The sequence below is a fragment of the Hemiscyllium ocellatum genome, chromosome X (assembly GCF_020745735.1).
Source record: "Hemiscyllium ocellatum isolate sHemOce1 chromosome X, sHemOce1.pat.X.cur, whole genome shotgun sequence".
Taxonomy (NCBI): Eukaryota; Metazoa; Chordata; class Chondrichthyes; order Orectolobiformes; family Hemiscylliidae; genus Hemiscyllium; species Hemiscyllium ocellatum.
In genome coordinates this window covers 15,760,085-15,778,348 of record NC_083453.1, presented here as the reverse complement: position 1 = coordinate 15,778,348, position 18,264 = coordinate 15,760,085, and the positions used below count along the sequence as shown (strand labels likewise).

At 47.7% G+C, this 18,264-nt stretch overlaps 1 protein-coding gene across 1 annotated transcript; it reads left to right on the top strand.

The window, feature by feature from the left end:
• The first annotated feature begins 2,886 nt into the window (after positions 1-2,886).
• LOC132805752 (protein Wnt-10b-like) lies at positions 2,887-17,816 on the top strand. Its single transcript, XM_060820983.1, has 5 exons — positions 2,887-2,920; positions 4,795-5,043; positions 5,142-5,465; positions 12,071-12,435; positions 17,114-17,816. The coding sequence occupies exons 1-5, from the start codon at positions 2,887-2,889 to the stop codon at positions 17,570-17,572; spliced, it is 1,431 nt and encodes a 476-aa protein (XP_060676966.1). The 3' UTR covers positions 17,573-17,816.
• The last annotated feature ends 448 nt before the right edge of the window (positions 17,817-18,264 follow it).

The following is an 18,264-nucleotide window of genomic DNA, read 5'->3' as shown; positions in this document are numbered from 1 at the left end:
TGGAAGTGCATGGGGTGTATAAACTGATCCGCGTTCATCTGCACGAACACCTTTCAAGTTAGTAAAAACCTATAAGCTCTTGTAGTTTCGCGATGGATTGGCTCCACGTTCCACACTTCTCCCGAATGTTGCGTGGAAATTGGGCAAGATGGATTACAGGGAGAAAGTGAGGACTGCAGATGCTGAAGATCAGAGTCGAGAGTGTGGTGCTGGAAAAGCACAGCAGGTCAGGCACCATCCGAGGAGCAGGAGAGTCGACGTTTCGGGCATAAGCCCCTCATCAGGAGCGAGGCTCATAGTGAAGGAGGCGTTTGGTATGCTTTTCTTTATTGGTCAGAGTATTGAGTACAGGAGTTGGGAGGTCATGTTGCAGCTGTACAGGACATTGGTTAGGCCACTTTTGGAATATGGTGTGCAATTCTGGTCTCCTTCCTATCGGAAATATGTTGTGAAACTTGAAAGGGTTCAGAAAAGATTTACAAGGATGTTGCCAGGGTTGGAGGATTTGAGCTACAGGGAGAGGCTGAACAGGCTGGGGCTGTTTTCCCTGGAGCGTCGGAGGCTGAGGGGTGACCTTATAGAGGTTTCTAAAATCATGAGGGGCATAGATAGGGTAAATAGACAAAGTATTTTCCCTGGGGGTGGGTCTAGAACTAGAGGGCATAGGTTTAGGGTGAGAGGGGAAAGATATAAAAGAGACCTCAGGGGCAACGTTTTCACACAGAGAGTGGTACGTGTATGGAATGAGCTGCCAGAGGAAGTGGTGGATGCTGGTACAATTGCAACATTTAAAAGGCATCTGGATGGGTATATGAATGGGAAGGGTTTGGAGGGATAAGGACTGGATGCTGGCAGGTGGGACTAGATTGGGTTGGGATATCTGGTCGGCATGGGGGAGTTGGACCGAAGGGTCTGTTTCCATGCTGTACATCTCTATGACTTGATTTACCCTCTCAACACATCTGACACTTTTTGGTTTTCTATTTATTAAACTTGCACCTTGCAAACATTCCAATGCAAACTAAAATTTGGTGCATGCTTTCACCTGCCGAATAAAGCGAGCTCAGAGATAACTGTCAAAAGCATTTTTAATTGGCACTGGGGAACAGGTGGAGTTGTGTCGGGGTGGATACATGTGAAGTAGCGCACTTAAGTAGGACAAAGGGGGGAAAACATGATGAGCTGCAGGACCCTGCGATGCACCTAGGATCACAGAGACCTTGGTGTGCGGGTCCACCAGTTCCTTAAGGTAGAGGGATAGATAGATAAAGTGATTAAGAAGACATTTGGGATGATTGTCTTTACTAGCCGAGACATAGAGTTTAAGAGCAGGGAGATGGTGCTGGAACTGTATAAAACGTTGGTAAGCCACAGCTGCAGTATTGTGATAAGATTGCACTGGATAAGCTTTGGAGGGTATTTACCAGGATGTTGGCAGGATTGGAGAATTTTAGTTATGAAAAGAAATTGGAAAGAACGGGGTTGTTCTCCTTGAAGCAGAGGGGACTGAGGGGTCCATGATTGAGAGGGATGAAAGTTATGTGGGGCATAGACAGGATAGAAAATTTTCCCCTTGGTGGAGAGTCACCGACCAAGGGGCACAGATTTGAGGTCTAAGGGCAGGAGGTTGAGAGGCGATATGGGGAGGTTTTATTTAATCATCCAGAAGAATGTGGGAATCTGGGAGTCACTGCCTGTGAGGATGGTATAATCAGAAACCCTTATCACATTTTAAAAAGTACGTAGATTTTCTCTGCGGATTTGAATAGTTGAGGGATTGTTTTGACCAGCGCAGCCTCGACGGACCGAAGGATCTTTTTCTGTGCTGTAGGCGTCTGCGACTCTACTGCCGAGCGACCAGGTTAGAGACCCAGGTAACAAAAACAGAACATGACATCTGTACTCAGAAACAGAGTTAATGTTTGTATCCAGTGACCCTTCGTCTGAACTGAAGAAAACTGGGGAAAGATGGAATTTATGCTGATGACAGAGTGGGGTTGCAGAAAGAGGTTTGCTGAAGTGCATGTGCAAAGTTGGGCTGTGTGTGTGTGTGTGTGTGTCTGTGTGTACGTGCGTAGTTTGTGTGTACATTTGTGTGTCTGAGTGTATTTGGGCGTGCATGTGTATGTGTGTGTATTTGTGTGCCTGTGTGCGTACATCTGTGTTTGTATTTGTGTGTAAGTGTGTGTCTACGTGTGCGTGTGTTTTATGCACTGTCCTCTTCCTGCACACAGACTGGGATCAACGGGTTTGACAACTCAGTCAGTCGTGAATCAGTTCGGGACAATTGGCTACATGGCACTCTGAGCCCTTTGACCCCTTACCATTGCGATGCTTTGAGACTAGAAAGTTCGAATTGAGGACATTTACGGAAGAAAATGACTCGGTACAAAGCTGTAGATTCCAAAAGAACAGAAATAACATTTGTATCCCCAGCTCTCAAGGTATCACATGTGGTTTTTCGGAGATGCATCCGGCAAACAGCAGGACATTGAAAACGCTGCTCAAATCTTCATGAAACATGACATATCTGGCAGCTTATTGGCTCGGCCCAGCAGCCGGTGAGGGTACACTCAGCACCAAAACGATCCTGAAACTGTGCGCAGACATTGCTTATTCCCGACGCAAAAATAACGCCACTATCTATTGCTGATTTTGTCCACCTCACATCAAAGAGTGCTCCATCCCTTCTGTCCGTTGTTATCACTGCGCTGAGCAATGTTGGAGTCTTTAGCGCGCCTGTTTGCATATCTTGCTGGCCACAATCTCAAAATCGCACGTTTTTGGGCGCCGCTACTAACGCGGTCAATGATTTTTTTTAAAAATCCCCTCCCGCCACCCACCACTCCCCGCCTCATTTTACCTTTACATCTACCTTTCCTGGGAATGGTGAACGCTGTGGTTGGGATCTCGGGATCAAGTAAGTACCAGGAACAGGGAATAGAGAAGCTCTAATGTGCTCAGGCCAGCCCCAACTTTCGGAGGAGTCTCTTCCCCCCCCCCCCCCCCCCCGGCGCCAATCTGTGAGCGGTGGTGGTCTAGGTACTGAGGAAAGTCACGGTACTCCTGAGAGCGAGCAGAGAGAGAGAGAGAGATGAAGCCACCAGCAGTCTGCTCCTTTCTCACATCCAGCTGGGATAGGATAGACGGTTCTGTAGACCGACCGCAGTCTCAGTCATTAACTAACTGTTTTTTTCTCACCTGGATTGAAGGAAACGATAACTTTATCATGTCTGGCGGCGACTTCAGTGGGTTCGGTCTGAAATGAGCCAGGAAGTGGGTGGGGGGTGGTGCCAAATCCTGACTGACCAGGCTGCACTAACCCTGTCATTGCACACAGCCGCAAGTTAGCTAGAGACATCTCTGCAAGTGACAGTGGAGGTGTCCAGACAGGAGCAAAGCAGCTGGTACATTTTGATTCCTTCTGCCGTTTCGGAACTCGCCGGCGGGTTCTTGTTTGCCCCGGGGGCTCTTCCGCGGTTTGCAAAGCGCCTCGGTCCCCGTCCCCCCGAACATACACCTTCCCTTGCTTCTGGGCGGCTGGCCACCCCTCCTCCTCCCTGCCCCCTTTCAGTCTCTCTCTGCGTCTCCATTGTATATACATGGCGATATAAAAGGCTTGGATGTGCGTTGTCACGTTTCTGGGAGAGCTCTCAAAGGGCTTCGGTTGCAGTTGATTTGCAGAGGCTGTCAACGGAAGCCACAGCTGTCCTGTACTTTTCTTGTGCGCGTTTTGAAATGCGCTGCCCCTGAAATAGGGTCAGTAATGGGATGTGTATAAAGAGTGCAGAATGTGTGTGTGTTGGGGGGGGGGGGGGGGGGGGGGGAGACGTTGAAGCACAGGATCAGAATGAGCAATCTACTACACAATGCTGCATTACTGTTAACATCATCCGTCAATATTTACTAATTATGATTACAAACTATTACTGGTGGTGGATGGCGTGAATGTCAAATTGCTCAGAAAAAGCTTCAGGAGCTATCTTAAGAAGTGTTTGGAATTTTGGATGGGGCTGAAGGAGGATTAATGGCCCATTAACGGGACCTGATTGCCCCCCAAGTTTTCCATGCGTTTTCATTGGTGCCTTTATTGTCTGCCCCAGCGTCTCTGCTTGAATGAAAGGCTGCTCGTTTATAGGAGAGAGAGAGAGAGAGAGAGATCATAGTCTCGATGGTTCGGAGAGAGAGAGAGGGGGGGGGTGCGTTTAAAATTTGAGGTCCAGGAGGAGAGCAGGAGTCAGACTTCCATCTCTCTGTCTGTCTGTCTCTCTCCGCATACTGCAAAAAAAACCCCTCCCAGCATCACACTGGCTCCCTCCTTGAGCAGATGCACTTCAAATGAAGTTCAATTTTCAAAGATTTCACTTGAGTATTTATGATGATCAAAGTCTTTGGTTTCAAACAGAGTTTAGTGTTTGATCCAGGAGCGAGAGGGAGAGAGGAGCAAACGAGATTGTGGGGTAGAGGTGGGGGCAGGGAGGAGAGAGAGAGCTAGAGGAGAGAGAGAGATCGAGAATAGACAGGGTGTGTATTGGGGGGCTGGTGAGAAACAGGGGGTTACGGCGTGAGAGTGAGAGCCAATGTGAAGCACCGAACCAGAGAGAGAGCGCGCTCCGCAGCGTCCCTGGCGCAGCAACTTGAGACTGACTGATCTATCTTGGTTCAATCTGCCTTTGAACTGAGGTGGGGATTCCCCACCTCCCCCCCCCCCCCCCCCCCCCCCCCCCCCCTTCCCTCCCTCCCTCTGTCTCTGAGTGGGATTTTTGTTTTAAATCCTGACGGACTCGGCGGCAGTGAACCACAGCCGAACGGGGGCGTTCAAACATGACCCGGTGAGCCCGGCATCGCACCGTACTCCGCACGGATCTGAGAGCTCGGTCCGGGGGAGGACAGGACGGAAGGGCACCGGGGCAAGGGGCGGGGGTTCGGACCCGCTCATCGGCCCCGAACTGTTCTGCGCCGGTTCACTCCCCCCAGCATGGCTGCTCCAAGAATCTCCAGACCCGTCCCTCTCCTCCTCGCCATCTCACTCACACTGTCCGGGTAAGAGTGCGAGAATGCGGTTCCGTCCTTACACCTTTACACATGGGCACCCTGTGCTCTGCCAAGGAGATGCCAAAGTGCCTCTCCTCTGGGGACAGGGCTGCTCATTCTATTCGAGTGTTCATTTCTTGTCGTTGTGGTTGTTGTCGTTTGCTTCAGGGTGGCCGGGAACGAGATTCTGGGCTTGAAGATTCCCCTGGAGCCCATCCTGACGGCCAACGCAGTGTGCCTGACCCTGCCGGGTCTCAGCAAGCGCCAGCTGGGCCTGTGTGTCCGGAGCCCTGATGTGACCGCCGCCGCCGTGCAGGGAATCCAAGTCGCTATTCACGAGTGTCAGCATCAACTCTGGGACCAGCGGTGGAACTGTTCGACTCTGGAGAACGGGGGCAAGGTCCTGCAGGACACGGTCATCCTGAGCAGAGGTAAGCACCAGCTGTATGGAGCGAGAGAGAGAGAGAGAGTTGGCGCTTGATAATTCGCCCAGTGGTAGACAGTGAGGACAGGGAGCAGAGTTGGTGGAGAGGAGGCAAGTTCAGTCAGATTCAGAAGGGGAGCCAGAATTCTACTCAGAACCAGAGGTCATAGTCTCGGGATACTGGATGGGTCACTTAGGACTGAGATGGGGAGAAATGTCTTCACCCAGAGAGTGGGGAGCCTGTGGGATTGTCTGTCGCAGGAAGCACTTGAGGACAAAACATTGAATGCTTTCAAGAACGAGTTAGATATAGTTCTTAGGGCTTAAAGCGATTCAAGGCTACGGGGGAGAAAGCAGGAACAGGGGATTGAGTTGGACGAGGTAAAAACAATGACTGCAGATGCTGGAAACCAGATTCTGGATCAGTGGTGCTGGAAGAGCACAGCAGTTCAGGCAGCATCCAACGAGCAGCGAAATCGACGTTTCGGACAAAAGCCCTTGAGTTGGACGATCGACCATGATCCTGTTGAATGGAGGAACAGGGTTGGGGGAGGGGGGCGGGGGGTGCGCGCATAGACGGACCAGGCGAGATAGCGACCCCATGTCAACATTGGCACAAATTGCAGGTGTGATGTGAAGGTGCTTGGGAGCGACTGGATGAGTTATGGTACATAGTGACAATGGTATTCCTGTCGGGGGGGAGGGGGTTGTGGAGAAGAGTTCTTTTTATATAAAAACCGACACCCCCCCCCCACACACACACACATCTCTGGGATTGTATAATGCGACAGTGACCCTGGAAATGATTGATGCTGTGGAGCCGGTGTTGGACTCCACACAACACCAGGTTATAGTCCAACAGGTTTATTTGGAAGCACTAGCTTTCTGAGCACTTTCCTTCATCAGGGGGTTGTGGAACAGGACCATAAGACACAGAATTTACAGCAAAAGATTACAGCGTCATGCAGCTGAAATGATATATTGAACAAGCCTGTTGAACCTAGATTTGTTCAATATATCGTTTCAGTTGGCTGACACTGGAATTTTTTGCTGTAAATTCTGGGCCTTATGGTCCTGTTCCACAACCCCCTGATGAAGGAGCAGCGCTCAGAAAGCTAATGCTTCCAAATAAACCTGGTGTTGTGTGATATAACCTGTTGTTGTGTGATATAACCTGTTGTTGTGTGATATAACCTGGTGTTGTGTGATATAACCCGGTGTGTGATATAACCTGTTGTTGTGTGATATAACCTGGTGTTGTGTGATATAACCTGGTGTTGTGTGATATAACCTGGTGTTGTGTGATTTGTAACTATGCCCTGGAATTACTGGTAACCCCCCTCCCCTCAGACGCACATCCACTTTGTCCTCCCCGTGTTCCAGGGGTCAGCCCCCGGTGTCTGGCCTGGCACAGGAAGCGGGGAGCCCAGCAGTAGCGGCGTATATGTCCGGATCGCCTGCTCACCCTTGAATTACGACAAGACCTTCGGCTATCCGAACACAGCAGTCCGACAGCAAATGCATATTCCGCCCCCCCCCCCCCCCCCCCAAAAAAAAGCTGCCAGAATGCGCGTAGGTTTTGTCCGTTTCCATGAATTCTGGCTTCTTTGCTAAGCACCGACAGAGGAGCAGTCCTCCCTCTGGGCAAGCTGGGAGCGCCAGGGGTTCAAAGCTCCAACTCCGCGGATTTCGGTTTTCTCATCAACCTGTTCAGAGATGTTACTGTCCATCTCTGGTGGAACTATGCACCCGGGCCTCCTGGTTCACAGATTGGGACACTATAACTATGCCACAAAGCTCCCTGATATCCAGTCCCAGTAAATGCTGGGCTGCAAACACAGACCTGACCGATGCTGGGTGTTCGGGTCCGAAGAGCGAGAGAAACCGACCGGGGCGGGGGGGGCACAGATTTCTGAGAGTGTACCGTACGTTTGGCGTTCATTGTGTTACAAGGAGCGCTGCTTGTACGCAGTGAGTGCGACTAAAACTGTGGCTCAGTGGTTAGCACTGCTGCCTCACAGTGTCCCAGGTTCAATTCTAGCCTCGGGCGACTGTCTGTGGCTTTTCTGTGGCAGTCTAAAGATGTGCAAGTTAGGTGGATTGGCCATGCTAAATTGTCCATTGTGTTAGGTATATCAGTCAGAGGGAAATGGGTCTGGGTGGGTTAATCTTCGGAGGGTCGGTATGGACTTGTTGGGCCGAAGGGCCTGTTTCCACACTGTAAGGAACCTAATCTTAAAAGCTGCCAGGCAATGTGATTCCACCAGCGATTTCCTCAGGGAGGATGGGGCCAGATTTTTCACCCCTGGTTTGGGGGGGGAGGGCAAATCGGCTAGCCTGCCTCCTCCCGGAGAGTGCTGACGGGTACTCCGTGGGCTTTCAAGTGCTTGGGCATGCTGCAGGGTCCATGGACATGTCAGCCCAGGCAGCGGCGTCACTGCTCTTTCATCTGTAAAAAAAATCACCAATTAACTGCAATCTCCTGCCTCGCGTGTCTGTGTCCCCTCCAGCACCCCCTCCCCCATTATCCACTGAGCCCGCCCCGTTTCTTTACGAAGAAAGATCTTTGCAGAACCGAAGAAATGCAAAACAAAACCCAACAGATGTTCCAGCTGAGTGGCAGATGTGTGCCTCTGGTTGGTTTGTGTGTTGACTGTGGCTGAACCGCTCCTGCACGATATGATCCCAACCGGCTCGCAACATCTGCAATGAACCCAAGCTAAGTGAATAGCTGTTATCGCCATATCACCATGTCCACGGAGGAATAGTCCTACTGACGGGATATTCGGGGATATTTGCTCACTCCAGTTCTCCAGTGGCATGGTCAGATTGAGTGATTGGGTCCAGCAGTGGCAGATGCAGTTCAGTGTGTGGGAAGTATACAGAGAACGGATCAAGGGCTTTGATTTTTAAAATTATTTAATGGGATGTGGCCTGATGTGAAAATGTATTTGCCTTGAGCTAAACGCCTTGCTAGACCACATCAGAGAACACTGAGAAGTGTTGGAGTCAGGCTCAGGGGAGGTTTACTGGAATGAGCAGGTTGTCTTATGAAGAAAGATTGCCCAGACTGACTTGTTCCCTTTGGAGTTCAGGAGGGGGTGGGGTGACTTTTATACCATCCTGAATGGCTTTGACTAGGTGATGTGAAAAGGATGCTTCCTATTGTGGGTGAGTTCATAGCTTCCCTTTGAGGGTTTTTCCCCCCTGAGAGTTGAGCAACTTTGGAAATCTCTGCCTCAGAAGACAGTGGAGGCAGCATCATTGAATAGTTTTAAGGTGGAGGTAGATAGATTCTTGTTCGGCAGGAAATCAAATGTTATCAGAGATAGAGTCACAGAGTCATACAGCATGGAAACTGACCCTTTGGTCCAACCAGTCTAGGCTGACCATAATCCCAACCTAAACTAGTCCCACCTGCCTGGCCCATATCCCTCCAAATATTTCTTATTCATGTACTTATCTAGATGTCTTTTAAATGCTGAAACTGTATCCACATCCACTACTTCCTCAGGAAATTCATTCCACACACAAATCACTCTCTGTGTAAAACAAACTGGCCCTTGTCTTTTTACAATCGTTCTCCTCTCACCTTAAAACGATACCCCCTAGTCTTGAAATCCCCACACCTGCCATTTACCTTACCTATACCCCTCATGATTTTATAAAACTCTATAAGGTCATGCCTCAACATCCTATGCTTCAATGAAAAGCGTCCCAGCCTATTCACCCTTCCTTTACAACTCACACCTTTCATTCCTGGCAACATCCTGGTAAATCTCTTCTGAACCCTCTCCAGCTTAATAATATCCTTCCTATAACAGATCTGGACACAGCATTTTCGAATAGGCCTCACCAATGTTTTGTACAACCTCAACTCCTATACTCAAAGGTCTGGGCAATGAAGGCGTGTTAAGTGCCTTCTTAACCACCCTGTCTACATGTGATGCAAACTTCAAAACATTATGTACCTGAACCCCTCGGTCTCTATGTTCTACAAGCACTACCCAAGGCTCTACTTTTAATTGTATAAGTCCTGCCCTTTTTTTCCCCAAAATGCAATACCTCACATTTATCCAAATGGAACACCATCTGCCATTTTCCAGCCCATTGACTCAATTGATCTGGCCCATATCCCTCTAAACCCTTTCTATTCATTTCAATACACTTGTATTGCACAAATTTGAGACTGTACAGTTTTCTTACAAGCTAGAAATATTAGGCAATACCTGCCTCTTACAAAAGCAAACCTCAGAGCAAAATATCCAAAGCCCTTAGTCCCTGATAATAGGATTGCTTGTTCAATGCCAAGATTGAGCATTCTGCTTCAGCTTACGTACATTTCTGTTTAAAGGCTAGACGGAAATGTGGAATTTGAAACACAAACAGATCAGCTATGATCTTATTGAGGATCAGGTTTGACAGATGAATGGCCTATTTCTGCTCCTAAATCATATGTTCATAACCACATTGCTGTGGGTCTGGAGTCACCTGTAGGCCAGACAAGGTAAGGATGACAGATTTCCTGCCCTAAAGACATAAAAGTCATAGAGATCTCCACCACAGAAAAAGGCTCTTTAGCCTACCATGTCAATGCTGGCCTGGCCAAAAAAATCTACTGACCTCCTGACAAATGAAATCAGGTAGGTTTTTACAACAATTGGTTATGTTCAACATCACTGAGACAAATTTTATATTACACCAGTTACCTACTAGCCCAGTGACAATGTCCCTACTCACTGTTCCTCCTCCCCATACAGTAAGTTCCCTTCTAACTAATGAAATGCCAGAATTGTAAATGGCTACAGAGTTTAGGGAATCTGTGAGCAAGAATCACTGAAAACATTAGGAAGGTACAACAAAACAATTAGAAAGAAGAATATCTCAAGGAAACTTGAATATAACAGATGGCACCTGGAGTTCTGCACTCAGTTCAGGGTTCTGTATCTTAAGAAGAATGTTTGAGCTTGGAGTGGGTACAGGTTCATCAGGTTATATGTTAAAGGAATTGTACAGAAGGACAAGGTGGTATTTCCTTAAGCTTGGTGGTTAAGTAATGAACCCACTAAGGATTATTAAAGGAATTTATAGAACTGCTGGAAAGAAACAATTTCCTCAGATGGTTTGGGGGAGGGGGGGGGGGAACAGGGTGCAGGGTCCAGAAGGAGGGGCAGAACTTTAAAACTCAAGCAAGGCCCCTCAAGGGAGATGCCAGGAAGCACTCCTTCACACAAATGGGAATGGAAATTTCCAACTCTCTTCTTTCCCTCCGACCTCGCACCCCAAACAGCTGTGTATGTCAGAAGCCAAGCAAAGACTCGAAAACTGCAGTGGATAGATTTTTGTTCGATAGGGTGTTCCCCACCCCTCTCCCCCAGCATCAAGACAAAGACAGTAAGGACTGCATCTGCTAGAAGTCAGAATCAATAGATGTGAAACTGGAGGAGCACAGCAGGTCAGACAGCGTCCGAGGAGCAGGAAAGGCATTGTTCTGGGCCGAAACCCTTTTCAGGACTGGGGAGGGGGAGGGGAGTCCAGAAGTAAAGAAAGGGAGAAGGGTTGGGCTGGAGGAAGGGTAGGTGGGATGGTGATGGGTAGATGCAGGTCTGGGATTATTGTGATTGGTCAGTGGGAAGGGTGGAGCTGATAGATGAATAGGAAGATGGACAGGTTAGGTCAGGTCAGGGAGGCAAGGAGGAGGGGGAGGGCTAGTCATGGAGAAGGCTGGCGACAGAGGGACTTTGAAGCTGGTAAAGTCGACATTGAGGCCATTGGGCTGTCAGCTTTCCAGGCGAAATATCAGGTGTTGTTCCTCCAGTTTCCATTCGGCCTCACTCTGACAATGGAGGAGGCCAAGGGTGAATGTGTTGCCGGGGGACCAGGAGGGGGAACTAAGGTGGGTGGCAATCGGAAGGTCGGGTTGGTTAATGCGTTCATAGTGTAGTCGCTCTGCCAACCGGGTCAAGTCTCACTCCAGGGCTAGATGGCCAGGGAAGTTGTATTCATAACACAGCCGAACAGGTTAACATTCAACCTGCAAATCCTTTTAACCCAATAGCAGGCAGTAAGAGCAGGAGAGATTCTGGGTCAGCCATGTGATGGAAAGAAATTGGACCCTCTACCATCACTGCCCATTGATCCTGACTACAACATATACAGTATATGGAATGCAACATGTAATTGAATGTGGAATTGTCATGAACGTGAAGCACATTTACGTGAAACTCAACATGTAATTGAAATACAGTCATCTGAAATGCAACAGCCCGAGTGGTCTATAACACACCATCATAAGGGGCAGGGTGGGGAGCTGGGCTAGCAGGATGCAGATGAATGGGAGAACAGGCTGGCGGGGCTGAATGGCCTCCGTCTGTCCTCATGTAACTCCATTGGGAAGCGTGTGACTGTGGAAAGAGATGGACAGCATTCTGAAGTGGTGTGTGGTAATTTTGCAGGCGCTTGTGTTAAGCTCAGGCCTCTCCCACTTAGTAATGTTGCAACAAACACGCTGAAGGCCCATTGCTGCATCTCGGTTCAGCGGCCAGCTTCGCTTCAATGTGTCAAGCCTTGGAATTGTACCTCGGTGACCCTCATGTTCTTGTGTCCGAGCAGGTTTTCGGGAAAGCGCCTTCATGTTTTCGCTGCTGGCCGCGGGGGTGACCCACTCGGTAGCGACAGCCTGTAGCCTGGGGAAGCTCCGTGGCTGCGGCTGCGACCTCAAGCGGAGGGAAGACGACCAGAACCTGCGCTTCAAGCTCCACCAGCTCCGGGTGCAGGCCCTGACCCAGGGCATCCCAGTCTCGATCCTCGAGCCCGAACAGCGTTACCCCGGCCTCCAGGACTCCTGGGAGCGGGGGGACTGCAACCATGACATCGAATTCGGGGAGAAGTTCTCCAGGGACTTTCTGGACTCCCGGGAAACCTCGAGAGACATCCATGGGAGAATGAGACTGCACAACAACAAGCTGGGAAGACAGGTAAACACATCTGTGTGTCTGGACCATTCATTGGTCAGTCTGGTGCCCGTCGTTTTGTCCAGAATCTGTCAGTGAAATTGATCTTTAGTATACTCTGGGATGAAAGGAAGGTCAGTTTAAAATGTTCTAATTCTATCTCGGTAATATGATCTGAGAATTTTGGAGGATTTCAGTTCTACAGCAACCAATATCCCACTAGTTCTAAAGAAAAGCTGCTCCGACTTGTAGCTGAGTGTTAAACAGCGCCAATCAGCATGTTAGCGGCGCCAAAGAGCATATGAGCGGCGCTCAATTATCTTATCTCCGGGGGAATTGTACCTGTGCCTGCTGAATTGTCATCTGTTTGTCTTTAAATCAGAAAGGAAGGCCGCCGATGTTTGTAGCATTAGCAGTTGAGTCCCTCAGGCTGGCGGTGAAGGGTTGTAAACCAGGTTTGGGGAAGTGCTGTCCGTCCTAGTTGAGAGTGAAATGCCTGAATCTCGATTGAGCCAGTGTCGCTAATTATAGTTTGGGCTGTGATCCAGGCAACAACTGCTCGTGTTCACAAGACACAAATGCTAAACCAAAGACGAGAGTTATGCAATCTGAAAAAAAGGGGGATAAGTATCTGCTTTTCAAAATAAAAAATCTGTCTTGGGCCTTGCTTTGCTGGTCATTTCAACAATCCAACAGAGCCATCTTATGAGAGATGTTAAATCCTCAGCCAAACCTGTTTCCCAAGGGCATGAAGATCAGGATGGTGGATAGAAGTGGCTGTAGTTTATATGCTAGCACAGATGAAATGTAGCGATTATTAACATAAATCCTTAACAATTTATACATCCATGTTGTCCTGAAAGCATGTTTGAATAAGCTGAGTATGCCAATGAGCTGAATGCATGGGCACACAGTGCCAATATGGTGACTAGTTGGAACACTCATGCTTTGGCACAGGAGTGTAAAGATGCCTGTGTGACCATGGCAGAATATTGGCTGAAATTGGCAAGTTTTGGTTTTGGTTTGAAGACACTGTCTGCTTTTAATTAGTTTTTTTTTAAAATTACTGCTAGTTGCCCCACCTCTTACCTTTACTAACCATCTGACAATAGTAGGCTGTCTTCTGTGATTAGGATTATGTCTGACTGGAATCTATATTGCAGTCTTTACTGATTTGGCAACTTTCTGCTTTAAATGTATCATTTAATTCTTCAACATAGGAAGAATCCATTTTCAGTGCATGCAGGAAGTTGATCAGGAAATCCCTGCTCTTTCTGACTGATTTCACTCATCCTCAATTTCTTAACACCAGTAATTTGAGGAAAAGTTTCACACACTCAATTAAACTGAAACCAGGCAGATGTGAGATAATAGGGCCCAGGAGGACACACACACAACTATCACAATGAGTAATGTCTCTCCATGTACGACATTTCAATTTCTGAAGATTAGATTAGATTACTTACAGTGTGGAAACAGGCCCTTCGGCCCAACAAGTCCACACCGACCCGCCGAAGCGCAACCCACCCATACCCCTACATATACCCCTTACCTAACACTACGGGCAATTTAGCATGGCCAATTCACCTGACCCGCACATCTTTGTGACTGTGGGAGGAAACCGGAGCACCCGGAGGAAATCCACGCAGACATGGGGAGAACGTGCAAACTCCACACAGTCAGTCGCCTGAGGTGGGAATTGAACCCAGGTCCCTGGCGCTGTGAGGCAGCAGTGCTAACCACTGTACCACCGTGCCGCCCTTATGAAGAGTTTCATTCATAAATTTTGTTAAGTCTTTCAGCCAGCATCAAGATAGTCCTTCTATATCTGGTGACAGACCTTTTTCTTAAACTATTCAAGTCTTTCCCAATGATCATTTAAAATGTGATATGAATTGAGAACTGAAGGCCCATTTCTGCAATTTTAGTGCATAATAAATAATAGAGAATGGTAGGAAGCCATTTAGCCCCCCACACTCTTGCCTTCATTATTCATTATATCTATCTATGTCAAAACCAGATGCACATTCCATTGGAAGCTGCTATGTAAACACTTCCTGTGAGAATTCTCACTTTAAGACGACCACATTTACTGTGAAGATAGTGGGTGGCACTATAGCAGGAATCTCAATGTTAGGCCTCACTTGCTTGTCACAGTGTCTTGGAATCCTGTTGATTTATTCTCAGTGCTCCTATAGAACTCTCTCTACTGTGTGTGCATTTGATAACTTTCTTTTTCACTTTTTAAAATTTAAATCTTAATATCTTGCTGACTTTCCAATCATTTTGAGTTTCCCTTCAATTTGGTCCCAGTAAGGTCTTGATTTTGGCCTCGTTTTCAATATTCTTAATCTCCTAAATAATCTGCCTTTCATCTAATTTTTTTTCCATTTCCACCCCACTCTTCATGAACATTATCTTGTGTGTGTGCTTGCCTCTGCTCTGCTTCCAGACGAACTTGTCTCGCATTACCACCATTTTTGCCAATGCTGGTGCCCAATGGCCACAATTGCTTTCCATCTTCACCATTGATCTCATCTTCCATCCCAGATACTGTGCCATCAATTAATTGTAAGCTTGCTTTTTAGCAACTGAGGGGGGGGTTATCTGGAATCCTTCTCGGCCATTTGCAGGTTATCCTACGTCACAATTTACTTTGAAGGGACAGTAAAAGAAAAGAATATTATTTAAATGGTAAAAAAAGCAGAAAGCTGTAACACAAGAAAACTTGAGGTGTACTTGTACACAAAACACAGAAAGCTAACCCACAGGGGCAGCAGGTAAGCAGGAAGACTAATGGACTGTTAGTTTTATTTCAAGGGGGTTGGAGTATAATGGTAGGTAAGTCTTACTGCAACTGTACAAGGTGCTGGTGAGACCATATCTGGAGTATTGAGAGCAGTTTTGGTCCTCTTATTTAAGAAAAGATATCATTTCATTGGAGGCAGTTCAAAGAGGGCTCACTTTGATGATCCTCAGTATGGAGGGACTGCCTTATGAGCAAAGGCTAAACAGGTTGGGACTCTCATTGGAATTTAGAATAATGAGAGGTAATCTCATTGAAATATACAGGATTCCTAAGGGGCTTAACAGGGTAAATGCTAAGAGGATATTTCCCCTCATGGGAGACTCGAGGACCAGACAGCATAGTCTCAACATAAAGGGGAACCAATTTAAGACCGAGATGAAAGGAATTTCTTCTCTCAGAGGCTTATGAGTCTTCAGAACTGCACGTCACAGCGAGCTATTGGGGCAGAGCTCTTGTGTATATTTAAGGCTGAGATGGGTAGATCCTTGATCAGTCAGGGAGTCAAGGGTTATGGGGAAAGGGCTGGAAAGTGAACATGAAGAATGGTGCATCAGCCATGCTCCTATTGAATGGCAGAGAGGCTCAAGGGGCCAAATGTTCCTATTTCTGCTGGTTTTGATGAGCTGAGGCAGCAACAAAGTTGAGCTATATTACAGAGGTGGACATGAGTAGTCTTTTATGTAACAAATCAGCAATGCATCCCACTAGAAATGCAGAATCCTTTGAGAAAACAAAGCCAGCAGTTCCCAATGTTGCACTCATTGACTGATGAAACAAAACAGACACTGAAATGGTTTACAACAACAAACAAAGATTCATTACAACAAATATCATTCAACACATATCATGGCATCCCCTCATACATCTTCTGGTAAACTTACATATGCACACAAATTGCAGCACAGGAATACAGATAAATTATCACAAGGTACAACTATCACAAGCGGCAACAAATTAACTGAAAGTGAAACATCGACTGTGAGTCAAGTTGCACAGAGAAATCAGACGCACAGAATGAGAGCAATACAGTAGGAACCACTGTGAGCAATGTCGCAGATCTGCTAGGAATATATTATACCCCTGAAATTGGAAACTGAAATGTCCCGAGCCCATTAAAATCTCTGGGTGAGGCTGTAAATGATGCATACTGTTCTTAGTTGGTCCTCGATCATAGACATAGTCATTTTGAACTTTGAGTCATACAGCACAGAAACAGATCAACTTGCAGATAGTGAGAAGGCAGAAAAGAGAGAGCAGCAAACCTGAGGTCTTTTCCTGCTTTTTCCATGATGGGTGCAGATATGCTGCTGCACATTTCCGTATTCCTAGCATTTTCCTTTTATTTTTGGAAGGGATTCTACTGCAATCTTTTGGAAGAAGAGAGGGGGTATTCTTTCTGGTGTCCTGGCCAATGTTTTATTTCTTAATCAGTATCACAAAAGCAGATTATCTGATCGCATTGCCGCTTTCGAGAGCTTGCTGTGCGCAAATTGGCTGCTGCACTTCCAACCTTGCCATGGTGTTCACAGCTCGATAAGGGCCTCATTAGCATAAAGCACGTTTGGGATGCCCTGGAGGAAAAAAAGGCGCTATGTAAATGCAAGTCTTTCTTTGCTTTCTCATTTTTCCAGTGAAGAAGCACCTCTCCCCCACTCACATCTCTGCCCTCCCAGCTATCTATGAGCAGGACTGCCAGAGATTTACAAGTATGTCATAGATTGGACTGCTCCAGGCAAGGATAGACTAGCATCTGATAACAGGGGTCCTATCAGATCATTCCCTTTGATTTGTGTGTTGTATTCAGAGGGTGATGGAGAGGGGTTAGTCAGTCTGTTCATTGCTCTAGTCCTTCCTTTGCTCTTTCTGTTTGATTGCTTTTCTTCTGAATTTCAGGCAGTGATTGACAACATGAAACGCAAGTGTAAATGTCACGGCACCTCCGGCAGTTGCCAGTTTAAAACTTGCTGGCAGGTGACCCCTGATTTTCGACGGGTCGGGGCTGTGTTGAAGGAGCGATTCCAGAACGCGGTCTTCATCAAAACGCACAATAAAAACACAGGCCAGTTCAGCCTGAAGCCCAGCAGGAAGAGGATTTACAAGGACATGGTGTACTTTGAGAAATCTCCTGATTTCTGTGAGAAGGACCTTGGCACGGACTCTCCAGGCACACGGGGAAGGGTCTGCAATAAGACAAGCCAGGGGATGGACAACTGTGACAGCTTATGCTGTGGGAGAGGGCACAACATCTTGAAGCAGAGCCGCAGTGAGCGGTGCCACTGCCGGTTCCATTGGTGTTGCTATGTGTTGTGCGATGAGTGCAGGGTGAGCGAGTGGGTCAACGTGTGCAAGTAAACCATCACAATGCTGCCCACACCGGGCCAGCTTCATTCTCATGCAATACAGACTCTTTCTGTCTTTTTTTTCCACTACATATTATAATGGACAAAAGGCGTACCCAAGTGTAACATGACTGGAGACTGTCCTTGTCACAATTGATTGACAGACATCAGTGTGACATTATAGGGGAGGGGATGAAAGCAACAGCACGTTTGCTAAAGATCTCTTTGGCATCATCTAATCCTTGCAGCAAGTGATTGAGAAGGGGAAATTACCAATGAGCTAAAGGTCTTAAGAGGCCATCTCAAACATGGTGGTTTATCTTATTAGCTCAGCTTGGTGACTTGGTCGGGGGTGGGGGGAGGGTGGGGGGGGGGGGGGGGGGGGGGGGAGTGGATAGGTACCTCTGAGTTTCTGAGTCCTTTCAAAGCTGCCTCGTCCCACTCCTAACCTTTGGATCTATTCTTGAACTTGCACCTGATGCTATCACTGAGGTGAATGTCTGTGCCAACCCTTCCTAATGTGTACAGGGGCTCCAGCATGACCCTGTTTATTAAGTCTCTTCCACTTTCTCGCAGCCTGTGCCCACTACAGTTGGAACTGCCACTCTGCTTATTCTCTGGCCAGCGGCATTTTCAGAATGAACACAACAATCTGCCCCGCCCCGCCCCGCCCCCTGCAGTGTTCAGCATGTCGGTGGGATCACT

Coding starts and splice junctions, on each gene's coding strand:
- LOC132805752 (XM_060820983.1), top strand. CDS start 2,887: ATGGTGAACGCTGTGGTTGGGATCTCGGGATCAA. Junction 5,044..5,141: donor ATCTCACTCACACTGTCCGG/GTAAGAGTGCGA, acceptor CTCTGGGGACAG/GGCTGCTCATTCTATTCGAG. Junction 12,436..17,113: donor ACAACAAGCTGGGAAGACAG/GTAAACACATCT, acceptor TCTGAATTTCAG/GCAGTGATTGACAACATGAA.